The sequence below is a fragment of the Hydra vulgaris genome, chromosome 03 (genome assembly GCF_038396675.1).
Source record: "Hydra vulgaris chromosome 03, alternate assembly HydraT2T_AEP".
Taxonomy (NCBI): domain Eukaryota; kingdom Metazoa; phylum Cnidaria; class Hydrozoa; order Anthoathecata; family Hydridae; genus Hydra; species Hydra vulgaris.
The window spans coordinates 56,103,901-56,131,265 of NC_088922.1; the positions used below are offsets into that span (position 1 = coordinate 56,103,901).

The 27,365-nt window shown below is 27.3% G+C and overlaps 1 protein-coding gene across 2 annotated transcripts; it reads left to right on the forward strand.

Annotated features, from left to right (window-relative positions):
- The first annotated feature begins 220 nt into the window (after window positions 1-220).
- Window positions 221-23,478, forward strand: LOC101235228 (uncharacterized). 2 transcript variants are annotated; one of them, XM_065793748.1, is made up of 3 exons: window positions 221-488; window positions 1,066-1,170; window positions 1,265-1,536. In XM_065793748.1, exons 1-3 carry the CDS (start codon window positions 417-419, stop codon window positions 1,331-1,333), a joined length of 246 nt encoding a protein of 81 aa, XP_065649820.1. In that variant the 5' UTR covers window positions 221-416; the 3' UTR covers window positions 1,334-1,536. The 2 variants fall into 2 exon arrangements, with proteins under 2 accessions (XP_065649820.1, XP_065649819.1); XM_065793747.1 differs by lacking the exon at window positions 1,265-1,536 and adding an exon at window positions 23,155-23,478 and having other exon boundaries at window positions 256-488.
- The last annotated feature ends 3,887 nt before the right edge of the window (window positions 23,479-27,365 follow it).

Here is a 27,365-nt window from a genome sequence, read left to right on the forward strand (position 1 = left end):
GAGATAAATGTAAATCAAATTAATGCATTATTAAGCATACACCATCCACACCTCACACTTTATCTACACAAACACATTTTAATAAGACTTTTTCAATTACTTGAAGCAAAATAAATTTAATCTTTTATGAGTATAAAACCACATTTATTCAAAAAATCTAATGAATTATCGCTTCATTCACACGGCTGCATACACGTGGTTCTATTCACACTGTCTAAAAATTTAAACTTTAATGTGCTTCTATTAATTTAAAGTCAAACAGACTTGAGCAAAATTTTATTATTAAGTTTAGTAGATCAAAAAAAATATATATATATATATATACATATATAAAATATATGATCAGTGTTTGCTAATAATATACCATTTTTATAATATAACTTATTACAGCATATTTTAAATTTTTTTATGACGCGATGGACAAACCAAATTACGCTTTGTCCGAAAGGCTAGCTGCAACGGCTGAAGTTCAAGATATAATAAACTTGGTTAGTTTCTTTTTTTTCATGGCATTATTATAATATCATCCATTATAAATCTAATGACATTGTTAGATGTAAGATGATTTCATGTTATATCTAGAATCTTACTTAGCAATGTATACGGTGACATTTTGCTTTGTGCGTGGCTTGGTATTATATTCGCATTTAATAATAATTTTTATGTATGAAAAAAAGTAATTAATTTGAACGTGTTAACGTTTTGATTTTCCGTTAACATAAACGGGTTAACGTTTTGATTTTCCGTTAACATAAACGGGTTAACGTTTTGATTTTCCGTTAACATAAACGGGTTAACGTTTTGATTTTCCGTTAACATAAACGGGTTAACGTTTTGATTTTCCGTTAACATAAACGGGTTAACGTTTTACTACTCTTCCGTTATTTCGACTACTTTTCAAGGTTGTATTAATATCTCAGCAAAGAAACAAAAAATTACATGAAACGTAACAATATCATTTGACATAACTTTGAAATACTATTTATCAAAATTTGCCAAAAACTATATAAAATTTAAAGGACATCGTAAAACTTTTTAGTTTACAAAATATAATTTCAAATTTAGGTAAAAGAAGAACTGTTCAATCGAACCATTCATTGTTTGGATATATACGACGCTGTTACTTATCGATTTCAGTCTACAAATTGTGGTACCAATATTTTAATCAAGGTAAAATTAAGAAATATTTATATATTTTTGATTATCTAATTAAGCAAATATAGCTGAAATTTTAATTATTACAAGTTGACTAAAAATATTTTAGCAAAAACTCATAACGCTGGAGCAAGAGTACTTATTGCGTTGTAGTAAAACTTATAACTTGAAGTTGTAGTAGTAAATATTATCGGGCTGGAGTTCTTATAGTGCTATAAACTTTTTGAAATTGTTTTTGAAAAAGTACCCAAAAACTCCTACCAAGAATGCTATTAACTAACTAGAAGATTGCAAGGAATAATGGAGTTATTGATGGAATAAGTGACAAAAAAATGGAGTAAGTTATGGAGTATGCAACGACAGTTAAAGATTAAGATTCATAGAAAACTTTAAAAACTGAGTTTTATATGGGTTGTCAAATTTAAAATTAGCAGTTCGTTGAAACAAAACAAAAAAAAGAATATTAATAATTCCTTATCTTAAAGTTATTTTTCTTGAAAACAATTAATAGTTTTACACAAATTTGCAATTTAAGTAACTTTTTACGATTGAAAATTTTGCAATTTAGGGGAACCTGTTGTACCTTTGACCACTTTTTGCTTTAAGGCGTTTTTTGCGTAGCCTATTGAGTAAATCCAAACCATTCAAACTTTATAATATTCTCTTATATTTTGCCCAAAAATTATACTTAGAACTTTTTTTTCATTTGACCAAGAAGTATCTTTTTCCCGCGTTTTAAATAAAGAAGTCTATTGGTCAAAGGTACAACACGTACGTTGTACCTTTGACCGATGCGCGTTGTTCCTTTGACCAAAATGTTATTATTAAAAAATCATGCAATGTTTGAACCCTTTTTAATATTTTAGCTTGTTATATATTATATAGAAACTTTTGGTCCATTTTATATCAATAAAAAAAATCTAATTATTTTGTAATCAATCCTAATTGTCTAAAAAAAAACTAGAAAAATCAATCCTTACAATCTTGCAAAGACTTGTGTATTAAAGTTACGATACTCAGTATTACTAATTTTTTTCAATAAAATCAGTTATTATAACTATTTAGATAAAGTCACATATTTTCTTTAGTTAGATGCTACTTACATGAAATAATTAGGATTAAGGTCCAAAACTTTAAACGCGATTTAATTGTACAAAACATATTTTCTAATATATACAGTTATTTTTATTATTTTAGATAAGAAAAGAGCAAAAATATATTTTTATAACTTATGTTAGCTGGCGGTCTATATTCATTTACATATGATCATAATGCTTTTTATAGAAAATATCTTAATGATGACAACAAAAAATACAATGATAAAAGAGTAAAATATATTAACTATTGCAAATAGTCAGATCAACATCAAACATAAGATACTGACGCTTAGATGAACCATGACCAATACTTGGTGGTGGAAGTTTCATAATAATATCCTTAAGTTCCAAATCATAAAGATTGTCATCTTCTCTTATAAACTTGTTACAAAAGTCTTCTGATTTCTTAAGATACTTAATTTTGTAAACTATACCAACAACTTCTAAAACTTCTGCTACATAAAATCTAGAGCATTTCTTTCCAGCCAACTTGACAATTAAAAAATCTCCAGAAACAATTCCACTTTCATTATCAAGTATATTTACTCCAAAATCAATTTCATTAGAGCTTTCATCATTTAAACATATGTCAGACTGACTAAAAATAATCTGCTTTGCCATTTTTTTTCTTTTGCTTGAAGAGGTCTTTTTAAATTGTTGGTTATTAGATTTTGAATCTAGAATAACTTTAATTTCAGGGGTATCAGTTAAAATACATGATTTTCTATTACGTCTTTTTGAAGTATTTGTTTTTCTTAATTTGGCTTTAGGATGAGGTCGTATTATCTCAGGTGAAACAATTGATCTTGATGGTAAACTCACAGTAGGGATTTCCCCTAAAACAATAGATGACGTTGATGGTACACTGGATGGAGCAGTTTTAACATCAATAATCTCATTAGAAAGGCAAGCTTCAGTATTCACTATTGGCCTATCAGTAACATTTGCAGCTAAAAAGTCAATATCAGTAAAAATATTTTCATTAAATGGATAAAATCCAGTACATTTAAAACTGTTTATAATATTATTTGGTACAAAAGCATGAGGATAAGCTTGACAAACAAGGTAAGATATATCATAAATTGTGACTGGTTTACCAGCATTGCCTGGTGATATCATCCAGTTATTCATGGCATTGTTATAAAAAGTTTTAAATGGTCCAAAAACACCACGATCAAGAGGTTGCATTTTATGGGTTGTGTGAGAATGAAATGTCATTAAAACTATGCCTGATTTTTTTGCTAACTCATTAACAGAAATGTTTACATGACTCTCATGATTATCCATTAATAAAAGAACAGGTTTTTTAATTGACGGTCGCACATTACTAATAAAATGTTCAAGAAATTGCACAAAAATGACTTCATTTGACCATCCAGACTTATTAGCTGCTCCTACACTTCCAGGAGGACAATTATTTAACATGTAGTCTTTGAATTTAGCACGTGGAAATACAAGTAATGGTGGGATGCTATTTCCAGTAGCATTAATGGCTGTAATCATTGTTACATTGTTGCCTTGTTCAGCACTAGTTATGCTCCCTATTTGTTTTTTACCTTTTGGAGCTAGAATTTTTGGTGGTACGTGGACTGTGGTAATTCCTGTTTCATCACAGTTCCAAATATTTGATGGGTCAAAATGATAACGTTCTAAAACATTTTTGTAATTTTTATATACAATTCTTACAGTTTCTCTATTGAATGCAGAAGATCTACCAAGACTTGTAGGTTGTGGTTTACGTAGAGATAGCTTGTTATTATATCTTTTGCGAAAATCTCGCAGCCATTGTTCACCTGCACATTTATTTTTCATCCATGAAGTTTCAATTTTTTTATGATTTGCTAAAGCATACTCATATGCAAAGGATCTTATCTGCTTTAATGTAAGTCCATAATGCATATTTGCAGCATCTGCCAAGTAGTTTACCAAAATTAATTCTTCTTCAGTTGAGAATACTTTTTTTGGTTTGGTATGTGAATATAAATATTCGCAGCTACCAGATTTTTTAAACTGCTTCAACTGATATATTAAAGTTGACTTTTTAATGTTGCAATGTCTTGCAGCTTCACTTAAACTCATTTTTTGTTGAAGCACAAAATTCACTGCATTTAGCATATCCATTTCGGAAATCTTTTTGCGAAAAACACCAATCTTGCTCCTTGGCATTTTAAAACTAAAATATATTAACAAAATTAATTAACTATTTCGATACATTTAATTCCCTATAGCTGAGCAGAAACTAGGTAATAAAATGAACTTGACAATAATATTGCTTCAGCTGTCCAACTAACTAAATTAACAAAATTGATTATTCTAAGTGTAGTAGTGGTTCAAGAATAAATAGTGAATTGCATTAAAATTCAATGGAATTATTTCATCATCATAATACTAGAAACAATTTTGCATTAAAAAGCAATAAAGCACAGACGACGCCTAATAAGGTAGATTATAAATTTTATAATCTTGCCCTCTTAAAGTCCGCAAATTACCGAGGAAGCAGTTTTTATTGGTCAAAGGTACAACGTCCTTGACTGGTCAAAGGTACACGAGATGGGTTTCTTTAACAGTTATTGTCTTAATCCCCATTTACGGTCAGACATAATCATCCAAAATTTTCCATAACAAAAAAAAGATGTTGGGTAATGTTTATAATGTCGTAGATGAATCAAACAACAATTTATCACAGTTTTAAAATCAGAATAAGATTAACACAAATATTTACTTTTTAAGAGTCAAAACTTATAATTGCTTGTGGATCAATACCATCTATCCCAAGTATAATGTTTTACGATAAGAAAAGTTGTCAGGGACTACTATTTCAAATGACACTTCCCGTTTTTTTTAAATAATAATAGTAAGCCAACAGAGTAGAGTGACCAAAGGTACAACGTGGTCAAAGGTACAACAGTTTCCCCTATAATTGTATAAATTAGACTCAGAAGTTGAATAATAACGAGAGAAACAAATTTAGCAACCATTCTAGCTAAAGCTCCAATAAATTTGTTGTAACTTTTATAGTAATAGTAATAAATTTAAAATAAGTTTATTTAGATTTTATGAAGAATAATAAAAAAAAAACGAAACCAATGAAATATACAAAAATGTTAAACAAGTATGTTATACAAGTGCATTGTATATTAGGGTGTCTCGATTTTCACTTTTTTTTTTAAATTTGATGATGGCTAGTATTTTTTTTTCGTAAATCAGTATGCAAAACTTGAAAATAATTTTTTTTTGGGAAAAAAAATCTTTTAAGCTACTTTTTTTCACCCTAAAACTATTATTTTTTTAGACTTAATTTTTATTCTTAAAACTGAAGTTTGCCGTAATCTCCGAAGAAGATCGCATTTATTTACCAAACCATGAAGTAAACTAAGATTTAACTTTGTTCCTAAAATCCTGCATTTAAAAATTTAGTTTAACAAACAACGTGTAAACAACAATTATATTTTAAATAGACACTCTCCTTTTCGCAATATTTATATTATTTTTAGATTATGTAGGAATGATGAACTGTGTGTCTTACATTTTATTTATAAAGCATTATAAATTGTAGATTTTTTGTTTGTTATTAAATTTTAATACCTTTCAAAAACTTGTGTGTGTGTGTATATATATATATATATATATATATATATATATATATATATATATATATATATATATATATATATATATATATATATATATATATATATATATATATATATATATATATATATATATACATATATATATATATATATATATATATATATATATATATATATATATATATATGTATATATATATATATATATATATATATATATATATATATATATATATATATATATATATATAAACTTTTATTTCGAAAAATTGTTTATGTATATATTTATTTATATAATAAAAGTTTATATAAGTAAAATTAATTTGTTTTACAGAAAGATGGCTCAATGTTTTTAAAAAGTATTACTGTATTAGTAAAACGCCTCCGTCTTATTTTTTTTATTTGTAGATAAAGTAAAGTATTTTTAGAGCATAAACAATTTTTTGAATCTTTTAAAAATATATATATATATATAAATGTCATATACCACCAAAACCAGAAGTAAATCAGCTTGTCAACTTAGTAATTTGATTGGAAAGTATTCAGAGTTTCTTCCATCAGAACTCCCAACTTCCAGAGATATTCTCAAGTATGGCCTGTATTTAAGGAAGATTAGTGAAAAAAATTACAGAAACTATACTGTAAATCAGCTTGTAAAAGATATTATTCCAGGAATTTTGTTACAGTGGAAAAAAGCTAATTCTCAATTTATAAATCCAGTTATTAATTCTGAAAGAAGAATCAAATGTAAAGTAAAAGATTTGTGGTTATTGGCTGTTAAAGTTAGTAATGGCAATGTATCCTCACCAATTAGAAATATATTTATGGAAAAACTTGATGAACTTTTTGATTTGTTTACATGCAATTGTAAAATACTTTTTTGCTTAGAGAATAATTGTGAAGAAAACTGTGACAGAAAAGCTCACATTGTATGTACTTGTAAAAAAGAAAAAAAAATTCCTCTTCTTGAGTTGTACTTTGTTAGCTATCCTTATTGAAACTCGAAAACAAAATAAAAAAAATAAACGATTGTCAATAGAAAATCAGGTTTCACAAATAAAAAAATAAAAAATAGACCAGGAGATTCTTAATCAAGAAAATGATTTTTTTTTTCCCAAGAGTGACTCGGACAAAGTCTGTGAAGATACAAATGATAAAATAAAAATTAATATTTCAAAAAAGAAAAAAGTGTATTATATAACACAATGAATATAAAAAATATAGCATTAGCAAGCTTAAGGCATCATACAGGTTTAAGAGAAACTGCAGAAATAGCAACTGCTGCCCTTATTGATGCTAAAATTATCACTAAAGGAAACACTTCCTTAATTATTGACCACAACAAAGTTAAGCGAGCTCAAGAAAAAATTGGAAAAGAGTTGACCTTAAAACTCCAAAATGAACTTAACAATAATGGTTTGAGTTGTATTTTTTTTGATGGTAGAAAAGATGACACTAAAATTTTCTTTGATGTTGAAGGCAAAAAATTTTCAGGTTTAATAAAAGAAGAACATTATACTGTGTGCAGTGAACCTGGTGGAAATTATCTATTCCATTTTGTTCCTGAAGAGTCAGATTTAAAAAAACCTGCAGAGATAATTGCTGATCATTTAATCGAACGGCTTAAAGGAAGATGTTTACATTTGACATTGGAAGCTATAGGTTGTGATAGTACTAATTTAAATACTGGATGGGCAGAAGGAGTAATACAATGGGTTGAAAAAAAACTTAATAAAAAACTTGTATGGATTGTATGTGATCTGCACACTGGGGAACTAGAGTTAAGAAGTCTTATTAAGTTTCTTGATGGTCCTACTAAAGCCAGCAATCATTGGTCAGGACCGCTGGGTAAGATGTTGGATGATGCTACCAACCTTGAAATTAACCCAGAATTTTTAAAAGTGTGTGAAAACTCTCTACTTATCTACGTTGGTCCTGACATTATCAAAGATCTAAGCACTGATCAGAGCTATGTGTACCAAATTGTGACATCTATTAAAACTGGAGTTCTGCCTAAGAGACTTGCATTACTAGAAATAGGTCCTGTTTGTCATAGTAAATGGCTAACTACTGCTTTAAGGTTTTGCAGAATCTGGGTATCCAAACATGGGTTAACAGGTGACCTTTTAAATAGGTTGAAAATGATTGTTGAGTACATAGTAGGTGTCTATATTCCCAACTGGTTTAGTATTAAAGTAAATTCGTGCTGGGTGGAAGGACCAATAAACTTACTTAAACATATGCAATAACTAAAAAATCAAACTCAGGAGGTAATTGACATTGTTTTACCGACTTTCAAACGATCAGCATGGTATGCTCACCCTGAATCAGTTTTGCAAAGTATGCTCTGTAGTCAAATTGAAGATGAGCGAAAAGAAGCAGTTGATAAAATAGTTAAAATAAGAGGAGCAGGGAATGAGGCACTTCAATTTGGAGATAGATCTTTTAGGATTCGAAAGACTCCTGCCATCATTATGGAAGCAACCTGTTTGTCTGAACTTATAGACTGGAGTGATATTACTGAACCACCTCTAACCTGTCATTTATCAACTGAAGCAGTTAAAGAATTTATTAACACTCCAATGAAAGTAACAATGTGGCCTTCCCATACACAATCTGTTGAAAGATGTGTAAAAATGACATCTGAAAGTGTTTGCCATGTCTTTGGTCAGGCCAGAAGAAATACTCTATTAATTCTCTGCTAGCAACTTGACCTTGAATATAAATTCAAGGTCAAGTTGCTAGCAGAGAAAAGACATGGTAAACCTCATTAAAAAAAATTAGTTACAAACTATTATTTAATCATCTTTAGTTAGATAACTATATCTTGGACTTGTTTTTTTATGAAGTAAATATAAACATATGTGTGTATAAAAAACTTGATGTTCTACTTTTTACTTTAAAATCTAAACTCTTTCTAATTAAAATAATGAGCTGATATACGTTTAGTTTTTGGTATTACAAATGTGTGTATATATATATATATATATATATATATATATATATATATATATATATATATATATATATATATATATATATATATATATATATATATATATATATATATATATATATGTATATATCTAAAGAGTTTAAATATATATATATATATCTAAACTCTTTCTAATTAAAATAATGAACTGATATACACTTAGTTTTTGGTATTACAAATGTGTGTAAATACATACATATATATATATTTATATATACATATATACAGTCGTCCCCCGGTTAACGAACTTAATTCGGAGTACGAACTAGTTCGTTATCCGAAAAGTTCGTTAACCGAAACGCGTTTTCCCATAGGCCGCCATTAAAAAATTTTTAATTGGTGGATTTTGCCGAAATAATGGGGGAAAAAATTCAAAAAATTGTCCAACTTGATAAATAAAATAGGCAAAGGTGAAATGATTGAAACCTGAGATTTATGCACTTTTAAAAATTGAAACAAATTGAAATTGTGCATGAAAATTGCTTGTCAAAGTTTTAGAAAAAACTAAAAATTGAACATGAACATTGCTTATCAAAAAATGGTTGATTTATTCACACCAAACTCCTTAGCCAGGTCACTTTGCTTTTCACCTTTTTGCACTCTTTGAATGATTGTCTTTTTCTCTTCAAGAGTGAAAACTTTTCTGCTTTTTTTCGCAGGGTTCGACATTTTGAAAAATCGCAAAATCGAAAAAATCGCAAGTGGGAAAAAAACCTAGAAAAAAGCACAAAAATGCATGAAAAATATTAGTGAAACAAGAAAAGAAAAAAATGAAACAACAAAAGCACACCCAGCACAACCATTCACCTCCCAGGTTTCCATGACACTCACAAAACTGAGGGGGAAATGCTGGACGGCGCGCCCGACCTTCACGCGCGTGTGCGCGCCATTCGGCGGTCCCGGTTCGTTAACCGAGTTCCGGTTCGTTAACCGGGGGAGGATTTTTGGCAAACTTTCGGTTCGTTAACCGAAAGTTCGCTAACAGGGGGGTTCGTTAACCGGGGGACGACTGTATACATATTATATAATCCAAAAAATATAAACATTGCAAAAAGGAGAGTGTATACTTCAAAAATATATTTGTTATTTAATGTTGTTTAATAAACTAAATTTTGAAATGGCCAATTTTATGAACTAAGTTAAATTTTAGTTTACTACATGGTTTGGTAAATAAATGCGATCTTCTTCGGAGATTACGGCAAACTTCAGTTTAAAGAATAAAAACTAAGTCTAAAAAAATAATAGTTTAAGGGTGAAAAAAAGTAGCTTAAAAGATTTTTTTTCCAAAAAAAAAATTATTTTCATGTTTTGCATACTGATTTACGAAAAAAAAATACTAGCCATCATCAAATTTCAAAAAAAAGTGAAAATCGACACACCCTATTGTATATATAAATATATATAAACCACTTGTGTAACATGCTTCTACTTGTAAACATATTGTATTGTAAATATAAACTTTAAGTAAAAAAAAGGCATTCTTTTGTTATTACTTAGAAATGATTATAAATCAACTCTTATAAAAGAATCAATTTCGAATGCAGTATATTTTAACGAATCAAAGTTGGTTTTTGTCGTGAAAAAAACATTTACGTCATAACTAATAAAAGATTAAAAAATAATAGACAGTGAATGTAGTCTTCTGAGGTATAATTAAGGGTCTAGGTCTTGAGATAATTTTATACCAATACCACAATTAAACCTACACGGTTTTGAAACATTTCAAGACCTATCAAGACTTAATTTTGCAGTCTTGTTACATTGTAATCATTTCAAGAATACCAAGTCTTGACAAGACTTTTCAAGATTGCCGATATTGGTTTTGTATTATTATTCACTCTCTAAATAACAAGACTAAATTTTTAATTTTATTTCACAAAAAATGAAATCATAGTATCAATTCGAGGTAAATGATTTTGAATTGTAACACTTTTATAAAAGATTTAACTTTGCTGATAATGTTTACATACTTGTTGGAAGTTTTCGTATTTTTTTTTTCTTAATTGAAGTTATTTATTAATTTACGTTTGTATTCAATCGTATCCAACAAAATCAAACAAAATCGCATCAAATCCCAAGGGATAAAATAAATAATGACAAATATTTAAAAAGGTCAGCTAGAGGCGGTTAAAGCAGAACTTTTGGCGGAAATTGAAAATCTCAGAAAATGAATTGAAGCGCAACAAAAAAAAATTGAAATTCATGATTTAAAAATAATTTAAAACTAAAAATTGGAGATCAACAAACTATATCTAAGGGTGTTCCAGAAATTCATAACTGGGGATCAGTCGTGTCAAGAAATAAAGCACCAATAGAACAACTAATAGTTATAAATGCTACAATGAATGAACAGAAAGAGAGGAAAAGGAGGTTTAAAAATGTTGTTATATTCGGATTGCCGGAGTTTCAAAAATCAAACTTAAAAGAAAAATCTTTTTTTTTTTTTTTTTTTTTTTTTTTTTTTTTTTTTTTTTGCCATATAAATTTATTAAAGTCGTAAAGCATAATATAAATACAAATAGCAGGGGCAAGAAGAAGACATAATTGGTCTTATCACCAAGCCCCTTAGTCTATACCGTAAATATAAGACAATAAAAACTAAAAAAACGCAACACTATATAATATAAAACGTTTTTCTAAAGACTTAATAGAATAAAAATCATCGGTCCTAAAGTCCTACTTTAACTTTTTGTTTTTGTGTTGGTTAAGAAAAATTAAAAAAAAAGAAAAAAAAGAATTTGTACAAAGAAACTATATTACTAAAAAGCAAGCAAGTAAATACGCATAATCCTGAAGCTTTCCTTTTACACCAGCATGTACCTTTAAATATGTGAATAATTCTTATAAACCATAATTATATATATATATATATATATATATATATATATATATATATATATATATATATATATATATATATTTTTTTTTTTTTTTTTTTTTTTTTTCAATCTCATTAAAACTTCAGAAAAAGCTGAGCTCAACGTCGATCATTTGTAGTTTTTGCTTTAATTTATTCTTAAACTCATTTAGCATAGAAATTGTTTTAAGTTCATTAGTTAATATTTTATTCCATAATTTCGGCCCTCTAGTAGAAATTGAAAATTCGGTCGCCGCAAAATAACTTTTGGGTTGAATATAACGGTTATTTGAAAATCTGGTGAGATATCTATTCTGATTTATTTTGAATAATGGGTAAAATATTTTAGGAGATATATTTTTATTAATTTTGAACATAAATATAAGAACTTAATAGACATTTAATTGATAAACATTCATTATATTTAAATTAACAAATAATGCTTGGGAGTGTGTATAACGGCCCACATTGGAAATGATTCTGATTGCATGCTTTTGTTTATTAAATAGTTTTTTTATTTTATTTTTATTTGTACTGCACCAAGCAATATTTGCATAATTAAGATGGCAATGAATGAACGAGAAATATAAAAGCTTTAAGCAAGTTGGATTTAAAAAAGGCTTAGCTCTGCATAGCAGGCCTATGTTCCTTGAGATTGTATTTTTGAGATATTGTATGTGATCTCTCCACGTCACATTTTCATCAAGAAGCACGCCGAGAAATTTTAAAGTGGTTTCTCTTTTTATGTCCTGATTGGCAATACAAAGTTTTGGAAGTTTCAAGGGAATTTTATCTCGGTCATGAAAACGATGGAAAAAAGTATATTTTGTTTTGGTTACATTTATAGATAATTTGTTTGCATTAAACCATTCAGTAAGATTTAATAGCTCTTTGTTTACTGACTTAAACAGAATATTTATATCATTATGTGCATAAAATAGATTTGTGTCATCTGCAAATAAAATTGTATCTAGTTCAGTACAAGCTTTGCTTAAATCATTAATAAAAATGAGAAATAGGAGTGGCCCTAATATAGATCCCTGAGGAACCCCACATGTTATGTTCATATTGGTTGTTTTACCTTCATTATAAGAAATGTATTGTTTTCTATTTGACAAATAGCTTTTAAACCACGCAATATTTATATGTTTAATACCATAGTTTTCTAATTTTGTTAATAAAATGTAATGATCGACAGTGTCAAAAGCCTTACTGAGATCAATAAATACACCTAATGTATATTTATTTTCATCAAATGATTTAAAAATATCATGAACAAGATGAACAATAGCCTGATCAGTAGAGTGGCTCTTTTTAAACCCAAATTGCTTACCTTAGAGAATATTGTTTAAATCTAAAAAGTAATACAATCTTTTATACATAATGTGTTCTAATAACTTTGAAAAGCATGATAGTATGGAGATAGGCCTGTAATTGGAGACACTAGTCTCATCTCCTGATTTTAGTATAGGTATTACCCTTGCAATTTTAAATTTATCGGGAAAGATTCCTTGGTTTAAAGAGAGCGTAAATATATGCAAAAGCGGAATTTTTAAAAAAGGCATTGATTTAATTACTACATTACTGCTTACATCATCAACTCCATTACCTTTATTTGGTTTAAGTAAGTACATGGCATATAGCAATTCTGTTTCTGTTAGCATATTATTGTCCATTATATTATTATTAGAGTTTAGGTATGATTTGAAGCAAGTTTTACTTTTATTTATTTTTGATGCTAAACTTGGACCTGTGCTAACAAATGCATGGTTAAACGAATTAGCAATTATTTTGTCGTTAATAATTTCACAGTCATTTATAATTAGTTTTTTTGGTAAACGACTAATACTCATATCTTTTTTACCTATAACCTCTTTTATTATGTTCCAAGTTTTTTGTATATCATTTTTGTATTTTAGCAATTGGCTACTATAGTAAAATTTTTTTGAGCGCTTTACAATCGTCACAAAAAGGCGATTATAGCTTTTATAGTTTGTTTCATTTTTAAAAGTTCAAATCTTCAGAAGACAAAGATAAAGTAAACCAAATTTTAGAAGATATTGATTCTACAGTTAAGCCAGTTTTTATTAAAAGACTGAAGTCAAGTAATTCATTAAAACCAGGACCAATATTTATTGGTCTACAAGCTTCATCGGAGCTATCAACGCAAAATCCTTGAAAAAGTTTTAAAAAATTTATGATACAATACATAAGGGACAAATTACACATATTTATGAAACTTTTATTAATATTTGATAAGGCTGTCAAAGTGTGCAATTCACACTTGCTGGTGATTCTACCAGCTACAGCAGAAACTAGAAAAAAAAAGAAAAATAATAATAATAATAATTGTTAATAAAATTGTAATTAATTATTTAATAATAATATTAATTAATTAATTAATTAAATAATTGTATTGTTAATAAAAATTACAAGAAAAGTATTGATATTTCTTGTTTTAGTTGTCACTCTATAAAGTTGGTCTTGATTGATTCAAGACATTTCACGACAAGACAAATTCATTCTTGAGCAAATTAGTCTTGTTTTGTCTCGTCTTGTCTTGCTAAAAAATGAACAACAAGACTTTTTGTTTCAAGACGCAGATCCTTATTTCATAAAAGATGAAATCTAGTTGCATAGAATTCATGGGAAAATGGATCAATACATGTACATAGAAATACTAGAAAATTTCATATTGCCGTATGCCGAGGAAAACCCCCCTTTTGGTTCAGATTTCCAAGAAGACAACAACTCCAAACACACCGCCAAAAGTGTTAAAGTGTGGTTTAACGCTAACAAAATTGATGTTTTGGAGTGATCCGCACAGTCACCAGATCAAAGCCCGATAGAAAATTTTAGGAAAGATGACAGAAACATAAATCAACCGCATCAAATACGAGTTCTCTCAATACTAACTTTTTTACTAAATTAAGAAATTTCGTTAGGCTTTTAATATTAGCATTTCCAGCTTATTTAAAAGCCTTAATAATAAAGCTTAATTTGTAATTGAGCTAAGAATGCTAGTATTAAAAATCTAGCGAAAGTTTCTTAAATTAATAAAACGTAAGTATTGAGAGAACTCGTATTTATTGATGTTCATATAACAATATATAATAGTATATAATAATATATAACAATATATAACAATATATAATAATATATAACAATATATAATAATATATAATAATATATAATAATATATATTAATATATAACAATATATAATAACATATTTTGAGAAATGCAAAGTAATACATGTTGGGCGCGGATGTAACAAGTCAACGTACAAATACTCAATGTCAAACGTCGACGGCACCCGTCGTCCTCTCGAAGACTCCGCAGTCGAAAAAGACCTTGGTGTGATGGTCTCGAATGACCTTAACGTTAGACCGCAAATAGAGTCAGCTGCATCAGTAGCAAATAGAGTGCTAGGGTGACTCAAAAAAACATTTCGCAGTCGCAGTTTTTATTTATGGCGCACTCTGTATCTCACTTACATTCGAAAAATTTCAAAAAGTAAAGATAAGTATATTCTAAGAGGCCACATCCATAAACTAGAACGTCAGATGGTAAAAAACTGCGGTATAACTTTTTTTCAAATAGAATTGTCGCCCCATGGAATGCGCTTTCGCAAGAAGCAGTGAACGCTCAATCCATCAACGCTTTCAAAACAACATAAGAAAGTAACTTTATAGATACAATTGCTGCTTTGTCTGTAGCTTCTGTATCTCCATGTTCGTCAGCGTAGGGGGGCCTGGTGTAGCACCTCTTCATCAAATTATAAATAGATTATTGTATTTGTATTTGATCACTGAATAATAATAACAAATAAATAAATAATATAATAATATATAATTATATATATATATATATATATATATATATATATATATATATATACTATATATATATATATATATATATATATATATATATATATATATATATATATATATATATATATATATATATATATATATATATATATATATATATATGTATATATATATATATCACGAACAATTCATACCTAAAAACGCAATTTCATAATATGTTTTGTGAGCTTTAATTTTATTTTTTATTGTTTTATTTTTCGTCATTAAAAAAAAGAATACAACGCCGTTTTATATAAATAAAATTTACATGACCGGGGCTAAAAGAAGACGATATTTGTCTTACCATTTCGCCCCGACGTGCTTTCATCAGCAAGTGTGTACAATCATTAAAATGTAAACATAAAATTACTTTATACCATATAAAAAAAAGTACAAATTTTTACAAGTATGTTAAGATCAGTAACTAATTTATAATAAAAAAAAAAAAAAAAAAAATAATAATAATAATTACACCTAAAAATTAAAAGTTAGTTAATAGGAGAATTTAAGAAAATTTCAATTAAAGACTAGTTAATAAAATAGTCGTTTTAAAAAAAAAAAAAGACGAAAAAAAAAATCTTAAAAAGAATTTAATTCATTAACATCGTTAAGAAGTTTTTGTTTGAGTTTTTGTTTGAATATAGAAAGTGAAGAACAATTTTTCAGCTGGCTATTTAATAAAGTGTTCCATAATTTAGGATCTCTGATGGCAATAGAAAATTTAGTAACCAAATAGTGCATTTTAGGTTGTTCATAATTGTAATTTGAAAATCTTGTAGGATACTTGTGGTTAATTTTATTGAAAAGTGTATTAAATATTATAGGAGTTACTTATTATGAAATTTGTACATAAATATAAGAATTCGATAAAGGTTCAACTGAAAAACATTAAGTATGTGATGATTTTTAAATAGTTCTATAGAATGTGTAAAACGACCTGAAATAATTCTGACAGCGTGTTTTTGTCTACTAAGCAATTTTTTAACTTTACTTACATTAGAGCTGCACCATGCAATATTTGCATAGTTTATTATCCATCTAAGAGGTCTTATTAGTAGTAAAATATGACTCAAAGTTTACTTCAGTAGTTTCTATTTTTGACGCTAAAGTGGAACCTAAACTGACAAAATATTGGTTAAGTGTTTCAGCAATTAAAGATTTATTTTTAATAGTTTTATTTTCAATGTTTAGATTTATAGGAAGACTATTTCCGTCAGTTTGTTTCGTCCCAATTACTTCCTTAATTTAGAGTTAAATCAACTTAATAAAGTTTTTTTTGGATCTTTTTTATGTTTTATTAAATGCTCGGTATAATAATATTTCTTTGACTTTTTAATAACCATCTCAAAAACATGTTTATAATTTTTGTAATTAGTTTCATTCTTGAAAGTTTTTTTTGAGAAACTTATTATATAATCGTTTTTTTTTTTTGACGACTTTAAAATTCCAGGCGTTATCCATGGATTTAATAATGTTGTTTTTTTCACACATTTTGTAACTACAGGAAAAGCCGCATTGTAAAGTTGTTGTAATTTATCAATAAACTTATCATATGCCTTATCTGTGTGTTCAATATCAAGGAGGTCATCCCAATTTAAATCTGATAAAAGAGTATTAAAATTTTTCATGGATTTTTTATTTATATTTCGCGTACTTTTTTTAACTTTTTGTGTATAGATGTTATCACATTTTTGTGAGATAAGAAATACAGGGAAGTGATCTGAAATGTCGCATTTAATTATTCCTGTTTTGATTTTTGATTTGAATTCATTGGTTAATATTTGATCAATAATTGTTGCGTTTTCTCTACTTATGCTTGTGGGTTTATTAATTAGTGGAATATTTTCTGATATATGACGTTAAAGAAATTATTTATATTTGTATTTAAATGACTCATGTTCAGGTCAAGGTTAAAATCACCTACAAAATAAATGCTTTTATTGTTGCTTAATTTATTTTTAATTATGTTTTTAATATGATTTTCGAATTGTTTTTTTGAGCCGGAAGGTGGTCTGTATAAAACGTGGATGATAATTTTTTTTGTGGTTTTATTTATTATTGCCACATATAGTGATTCACAATCATTAGTGGTTGAGCACAAATCTTTTTTTTAGCTTGTATGATGAAGAATTACTTATAAATACACACAAACCCCCTCCTTTCTTCCAAGATTCTCTAAATTGATGAATCCACTTTATAATTTGGTAGCTGAAAATTTGTATTTCTCTCGATATATTCATCAGTACACCATGTCTTGCTGAGACTAATCATTTGAAAATTAAATTTAATCTCGCATAAAATTTGTTTAAATAAATCAAAATTATTTGAAAAACTCCTAATATTTAAATGCAAAATTGAAAATGAATTAGCATCTAGTCCTTGCATTATGTTTTCTGTTTTAGGGTCATAATATAAAGTTTTAATATTTTGAAATACTTTGTTATTACTAAAAAAATTAATATTCGGGTCAGAATGCTTATCTAGATGTATCCTATTTTTATTTTGTAATGAATTAAATTCTGAGTTAAGTATAACATTATCTTCATTCATAAGTAGGGTATTTTTATAAACAGTTAAATTATTATTTTTCTGAAAAAAAAAAAAAAAAAATAATAATAATAAAATAATGATAAGAAAAAAAAAAGAAAATAAAAAATTCTAAATATAAATGATAATGTAATCAAGCACTCGCTTTATTTTTCCTAAATTCTCTAACTATAAGTTCATATCATATTTTATAGAAGAATATTTACCTTTTTTTTTTATGTATCTTAATTTCTTCTACGAGTTTTTTCCTTATGACCATTGTTTCGAAAGAGAAGTCTTCGTTGATGTATATTCCTGATCCTTTAAGTCGATTAGATGAATGTAGTACTTTTATTTTGTCTTTGTAATGTAGAATTTTAACAACAATTGTTCTAGTTTTATTTCCTTCTTTTTTTTCCAACTCAGTGAGCCCTCTCGATATTAACGTTCTTAATATTTAATTCGTTTTCAAATAAAATTAATAATTTTTTTTTCAGTTTCATCCCAGGTTTCTTGATCGTTTTCGGAAAGCCCACCGATGCGAAGATTATTCCTTCTGAGTCTATCTTCTAGCTGTCGTAATTTATTTTTCCTCTTCACCTATACTGTTTTTGTTTTTAATTTTCTTTTCTAATTCGCATACCTTTTTTTCTTGGATGTCTTGAGTAACTTTTAGGTTTTCTTTGATATCTTTATTTGTCTTTTCTAGGATTCTTACTCTCTCTGTAATTTCTTCAAGTTTAGGGGTTACCTTTTCGTTTTCTTTTTTGAAAGAGTTGCAAATTTGTTTGTGATTTATGTATTTCATTAAGTAGCTCATTTATTTTATCGTTAGTTATTTTTAGGTTACCACCCCAGCGGGCACAACAACGTTGATACAACGTTAAATGAAGTTGTTTTTTTTGGTTGGATTAACGTTAGATTATCGTTGAAAATGGAAAGGATGGACGACGTCAGATTAACCACCATTAGCTAACGTTATAATTTGGACGAAGACCGATATGTTATAATGTTCCTCGATGTTTTTCCAACATTATTTAATGTTGTATTAACATCGAGCAACGTTGTTATAACAACATTCTAACGTGGCTTTTTAGGTTGGTTTGGCATTGGGTAAAAAAAAAAAAAAAAGAAAAAATGTTTGCTGCTATGCACGTATAAAAACGTATAATCGTATATCGTTTTTATACTATTCAATTTCAAACCTTTACTTTTAGCGCATTTGTTTTAGCATATGTAGAAGCTCCATCAGTTTAATGTTTCAAGCAATATCATGCTTTATTGACAGAGTAGCTAGTTAAAATACTTTCTTGTAGTATAGACGTTTACAAAAACTTTTATTAGTTTTTGTTTAGAGACGCTTCACTCACCACTTAATGATGCTATTTGTATTCGTTTGTTTTGCCTAAAGTTGCTTATTTGTCAAATTGATGCTAAGCAATACGTCATACCACACAACCAGAGAAACGATAATTTTTAAACAGGAAATGTTTTTGCAATAACATGTGCATCTGTACGTGATGTTCCTGCTAAATTTTTGTCGTCCGCAATCTACGCAAGAGCAATATAGATATCACCAAGTAATACCTATAATGTTTTTTATGATACGAATTCGATTTTTTCTAGTTACTAAGGTGTTAAAATACCTAATGTATTCATGTTTAAGAAAAGGTTTTCTTATTTTATAATAACACCTTAAATATTACCTTATGCAAAAAAAAATTCATCTAAAAAATCTCACCAAAAGTCTTAATACTGAAATAATTTCTTTAATTAAATATAACGAAAATTACTATATAAGTGTTCTTTGACAAAAATACAGACTTATATATGTTTCTCCATCATTTCCCATAGACTATATCAGTATTGTTGGCTCTAAACGGCTAAGTCACCGACCTAGTTTCTTTCAGTTTCAATGCACGTGGTTAAGGTAAGCGCGTCAAATCTGTCGAACAACAGCAGCATGGAGCTGGCATGTTTACTAAGATTAATTTGTAGGTATATAGTTCATCGTGACAAATGATAATAAACCCTGGGTAAACTAGTATCAGTTTTATGTTGGTATTGCCTTGCGTCGCTCTCTTACAAAGAGATCAAGAAGAGCGTTAAAGATAGATTAAATTAATCCTAAAATTTCCAAGTTATTAAGAATTAAAGAATCTTGAGACCTATCTAAAGAATTAAGGATCTTGAAATCTTTCACATTTGAATACCCAGAAGTGTTGTGTTAACTTTTTTACCTCAAAAAAAAAAGGAAACAAAAAACTAAAATTTTAATTAATACTTTGTTGTACTAAGAATTTTATTTGAAAAACTATTATATACCTACTTTTAATTCTGTTGCTTATCTTTTATTTAATGCATTATATTTAAATACGTGTAGTTAAATGTGTTAAATTTTTTAAATATAAATGATTATTTAATAATAAACCAGTTATTATTATAAAAAAAAATAATTTAATAATATCCTGTCATAATTTTTTTTTTCTCATATCTCTTTGTATTATCATGTAAAATTCAGTTATTAATATTAAACATTTTTTAAATTTTGAAAAAGTAAAACATTTTTTTTCAAAGTTATAACTGCTATTTTAAATTTTGCTCTTTTATATAGTATAAAATTATTATGCACTTAATACCAAAAATACTAAAACCCAATACTTTTTATTAATGTAATGTAATTATTAATGTCATAAGCAGTTGAAGCATTGCAATTAAAAGATGGAAATAAACAACATATAGACTTATTTTATTGTTATTTTTTTATGTTATGCTTTTTGAATAACTAATAATTAATTTCTAGATTAGAACTGAATTAATAAATATTTTTTGCAAAAGATAAGGTTTAACCAAGTACAGTTGACTCTCAATATCTCGAACTCTCAGAGGACCGGGAAAAAGTTTAAAATACCAAGAGTTCAAGATATCGAGAAAATTTTGTTTCAAACTAGTGCGCAAGGGACCGGAAATAAAGTCAAAAATTTTAAAATTAAGTTCAAAATTTTCCTTTTTCAATGCAACGGCGCCATTTTGACTTGCCGCTGGAATAGTTATACAACAAAAACTGTACTACAATTTTAAACAATTTTCGGCTTTGTTTTCCTTCCATTCTACAATACCTGCTTACATGCATGAAGGCAATAAAGGTAACAAATTCACACACAACAACATAATAGAAAAATAAGATAATACACATCATCAACTACAAGTCACTACTACTGAACTATAACGTTAGCATCTCATGCTTCTCACAAGTTTAAGTGGAGTTTTTTTTTAACCGCTAAAATTTTATATAACAAAAATTGGGGATTATTGCTGTGTCCTAAAAGAAAAATAGTACATGATTAGCTTGTATATTCTCCAAAATCTATGAAACTTACCATTGGCGCGTAATAAACATTGAACTGAATGCTTGAAATATAATTCCAGACATTTCAATGTTTGAAATGAACAAATTAGGCTCATACAGACTATTCTTTATTTTCAAAATACTTCATCTGTGTCTATATTCTCTAGGTTATAATAAGATGTTAAAAAGTTCAAAAATCGGTCGCTAGAAGAGTTTTAAAATTTATAGTTCTGTTATTAGAAGATTACAAAAATATCTAGTCCTGTTTTTAAAAGTTGTTTCACGGGCTTTATTACATAGATAATGATAAAATAGTGTAACGAAGTTTAAGATCATTTTAAAAATTTTTACACCCAAGAAAAAAAGTTCTATAGAATTTCTAAAACTTTTGAAACGTATGGTCTAAACAAATTCTATAGAATTTTTATAGAATTTAGAATAGAAATTCTAAAGAATTTCTATTCTAAAGAAATATAGAATTTCTGTAGAATAGAAATTCTATAGAATTTCTGTAGAATAGAAATTCTATAGAATTTCTGTAGAATAGAAATTCTATAGAATTTCTGTAGAATAGAAATTCTATAGAATTTCTGTAGAATAGAAATTCTATAGAATTTCTGTAGAATAGAAATTCTATAGAATTTCTGTAGAATAGAAATTCTATAGAATTTCTGTAGAATAGAAATTCTATAGAATTTCTGTAGAATAGAAAATTCTATAGAATTTCTGTAGAATAGAAATTCTATAGAATTTCTGTAGAATAGAAATTCTATAGAATTTCTGTAGAATAGAAATTCTATAGAATTTCTGTAGAATAGAAATTCTATAGAATTTCTGTAGAATAGAAATTCTATAGAATTTCTGTAGAATAGAAATTCTATAGAATTTCTGTAGAATAGAAATTCTATAGAATTTCTGTAGAGTAGAAATTCTAAAGAATTTCTGTAGAATAGAAACTATAGAGTATCTATAGAATAGAAATTCTATGGAATTTCTATAGAATAGAATTTCTATAAAATAGAAATTCTATAGAATTTTAATAGAATTTCTATAGAATAGAATTTTTATAGAAATTTTTTAGAATGTCTAGTAATTTCTATAAAAATTACTATAAAACTTTTTTTCTATACAAAAAAAAAAAGTAGAAAAAAAAGTTCTCTAGGAATTACTATAGAAATTAACAAATAATCTATAGAAATGCTTAGTATTTCTATAAAACTTTTTGTTCTGGGCATTGAAATATATTATTAAGACCCATATTGTATTTTATAATGATAATGACCAATTTAGCGCAACTTCAATTCGCAACATGTTTTTACAAATATTGGTTTAATTGCTTTTCCGGTATTCTATTGTGGAGTGCCGATAAATGATTCTTTATGTGTCAGTTTTTAAGACAAAGTTGAAATTGAATTAAAGAATAAGGGTATGATTGGCCAATTTCTAATTCATCTTGTATAAGTTTTTTTAATCAGCTATACATAGTATGAAATATTAATGCACAAACATTTATTTTTTTACCAATTACATTTCAACGGGCTTTTGTTTTTTTTTAAAGTTACGTTCTGAACGTATACGCTTTTTAAACGTCTTCTAAACGTACTAATCTTTAGAACGTTTAGAAGACGTTTAAAAAAGGTTCGGAGCTTTAATTATAAAAACAAATGCCTGTTAGGATACTTTGCAGTTTTTTTTTTCTTTCCGTTTAGGTTCGAGTCAGCCATGGAAGGTTTCTCCACGCCAAAGTGTATGTAGATTTTAACAATAACATTAAACTAATCTACGTTGACGATAACAAAGGAATTTGTGATCCACTTAGCCCGCGTGATATTTAAAAAATAGTTACAGAAGAAATTTACATTTTCGTTTGCACAAAAAGAAAGAAAAATTAATTTATTTTTAGAAATTTATTGAAGGGAGCTATGTATTTGAAGGCAAAAAACGTTATTACTTTTGTGTTTATATGCGTAAATGTACAAATTCTTTATATATAGTTTACTTTTAAAGAAACATTTAAAGTCGGATATAATAAACTAATTATTAAATTTTAAGTTAAATTAGCTAAATATAATGATAAAACAAAAGCGTCGATAAGCATGCGCAGATACAACATTTTTGTCAAAATTAACAGAAATGTTTTATCTGCGCATGCTTATCGACGAAAAAAGTCGCTTTGCGCGAATCTTTTCGTCTTGTGGAAATCCGCCTTTAGAGAGATTTTCGAATTATAGAAAGACTTTTAACGATGACATTTCAAGCTGACTTTTCGAATTAGAGAGATTGTACTGTATATACACAGGTTAGAATTATCTTGTTGTACCTCCATATTTAAAAAAAGGAATGGATACGGTTATTTTTTTGATAAGATGTAATTTAGGGTTGTTCGTCGAAAAAAAACTTAGGAAAACTTCGCATTTTATCTTTCGTATTTCAAATTGGTATTGCGGAACTTATACATGCGCAAATTCACCTTTCGTAACGCATTACCGAAAGAAAAAAAATTCCGTAATAACGCCTTACAAAAAGAAACTTGCGAAACAAACCATTTCGAAGAAAAACTTGCAAAACAGTTCCTTACGGAAAAAATGTTTCGGAATGTGCAATTACGGAAAAGACTCAAAAGTATTCATTAGTTAGTTTTATTTCTTCAATATGCAAACATTTTATAATGTTATTCTTAATATCTAATAAATATATAAATACAATCTGGCGGAGACAAATAGAAGAAAAAACTGTTAAACAAAAAAATATTATTATTTAAATAAAAATAATGTTGCTAAATAATTCTTTAATAATTTTATGGGTTTGTGCGTGTACACATATATATTTTTAATTATTAAAGTGCTCTAAGAAGTCCAAATGTTCTTATCACAGAGCACCGTCACATGAAAATAGCATTTAATAGATTGGCTTTCCATTTCCAACCTTACCGTATTTTGTAGTCGTTTACAAAAACAAACAAAGCTTCTGAAAGATCATAGTGATCTTATCGTTAGAACTATTTACAATTTTATTACATCAATACATAAACAAGACTAAAAAATTACAATAAATCGTGATATAAATTGAAAGTATAAATCAAAACACTAATGTTATATATAATAAAAAAATTGGATTTATCGTCAGAACTTATAAAAGCGCAAATATATAAATACATATATAAACATATATACAAAGTAAATACAGTAAGACACCTCTTTACAATAAGAAAGAGAAAATACAACAGTCTTACAATTAAAAAGACAAATACGTTAAAATATATTTAAAAAAATATTATAAAAAGTATTTAAATACATCATACAAAGAGAGAATAAAATTTTAAAGTTTACTTTTAAAGATCGAAAAAGTAATGGATATATCAAAATTAGGTATAACAATTTTATTCCAAAGATTTTATTCAAAGATTTTATCCAAAGATTTTATCCAAAGATTTTATCCAAAGATTTTATTCAAAATTTTATTCCAAAGTATTTGAAATGTAATGCAAAATTTGTTAAATTTTGGTTCTGCAAATCGGTTCATATACAAATTTTTTATTTCTAAGTAAATAATTATTAATTGGGTTTAGAAAAAAAGGTCTTTAAAGATAGATAAAGTTAAATCGTTATTTCACATGTAAATAAAGCATAAAATGTTACAAACATTGAGCTCGCAAGTATTTTCATCTCCTTAAATATTGGTTTGAAATGAGTAAAATGATCAGCAAAATTATTCACTTGGATTGCATGCTTCTGACGGCAATAAAGGCATCGCAACTTACTTTTTTCGGTACTTCCCCAAGCGATGTTGGCATAATTTATACACGTGTGAATAAATGAGTAATAAAGTTGGCTTAAGGCTTTTTTGTTCAAATATGATCTGGGTTTTATGTAAATAAATTATTTGTGTTTTATTTATTGTTCATCTGAAATCTCAATTAAATTTTTCACAAACAAAAATAAAAGAAAGTTTTAATTGACACCCAATAGATTTTTTCCAGTTACCGCCTAAACCTCAAATGCTTTTTTCATGACTTTTATATATTTTATCATATACAAAATAGCAATAGCAATAAATGTTATTTTGTCAAATTTCCAACACCAAACAAATCATGTATAAACCAAATCAAATAAATCCGTACGGTTTTAACTTATTGATTTCTATAATAACTTAATAGCGCATCCCCTAAGTTCCGAAATTTTTGAAGCCAAAAATACCTTATTGGAAAACCCCAGAATTAATAATACGCGTAGTAAATATTTTTAAGTACGGCCAACTATATACACATTAAATTAAACGTCAGATTTCAGCTCAGAAAAAAAAAATGCAAATACTCGACAATTGGCAACCGAGTAAATCTTGTGTTATATCCGCAGACAATTTTATGGAAAGAAGCATTCATAAAACTGGTTTATTGTTTGATTCATAATTTAAACATTTTTCCTAATTATTTAAAAGTTGCTTGCAAAGCTCAAACATATGTATTCATTAGTATATATAAATTCCATCAAAGATTGAAGTCAATCAACACACCAAGATATTTTACAATTCTCGAAGTATATAGCCGTTAATTACTAATTTTGATTTTATTTTCAACATTTTTGTAGAAGTCTTTCTCGGACATAAAAAAAAAATTAATACAGTTTTTTTGCTGACATATTAGGTTAGCATTTAACCAGTGAACTATATCCTTTAGATTTGAATTTATATTTTTACACAAAGAATGATACAGTTTTTTGATATACAAAAGATTTGTATCTAACTTCTGACGACAACACTTTAGTAAATTATTGCAGCAGCAACATTGATGCTGCATCATTAGAACCTTTTTTCCCAACTGACTCATTATAGAAAACAACATATACCTAATTAGTTTCCAAGTTATGCATGATAAAAGTGTACATATAGAGAACTTCGTCCAATATTACAACTCATAACTATGAATAGTAACATTAGGACAAGAAAGGTTCTTCCAAAAATCAAAGCAACTTCAACAAACCAAGTCAAAGAGTGTGCTACATGTACAACAGCAGTTTTCCTTTCACGAAAACGTTTCCTTTCTTCCAGTGAAGCTTACTTTCAGTTAAGGGGTCGTCCATAAATTATGTCACGCAATTTTCAACCGTTTTTGACCTCCCCCTTCGTCACAAAATCGTAATACTTAAGTAGCAAGTTTTATGAGTCGTCAAAAAACCACCAACCCCCTTATAGGGTGATGTAATTTATGGACGACCCCTAAAAGGTTTCGTAGTTCATGTTGAGGATGACTCTTTTACAACTATATTTTACATTTATCGCATGTAAAATATGTTCTTCCTTGTCTAGCTAAAGCTTTGCTAAATTTCTCATTAAAAATGCGCAATATATAATAGTTTGAAGCAAATAGTTCTCTGAAAAAAAGCGACAACTTTTTTGTCAACCAAAATGTATTTCGATATACTTGATACAATACAACATATAATTTATATATTACGAGTATTAGATGTATACTAAGTTATGTTTTAATAAGCATATTTATTTTTATTAAATTATATATATATATATATATATATATATATATATATATATATATATATATATATATATATATATATATATATATATATATATACACACACATATATATATATATATAAAATTTAAACAATTCATATCTCTCGACTACGTATCGTATTTTATCTTAATACCAATCGCACTCAGTAGTTTACGCAGACAAGGATATTGGATAAAAAATGGGACAAAAATTTGAGATTCGTCTCCCATTTCAAATACAAAATGTTTAAACTTATGATTTAACGTTATTAAAATTTAACGTTATATTAGAATATTAGTAAACGAGAAATAAAATGTTATTTTTTACTAAAGTTAAAAAACTATTGCAGTTTTCAGGGTTGAAAACCAAGTGCTGTTGAAAAAGTCAACCCCAAACAAAAATCATGCA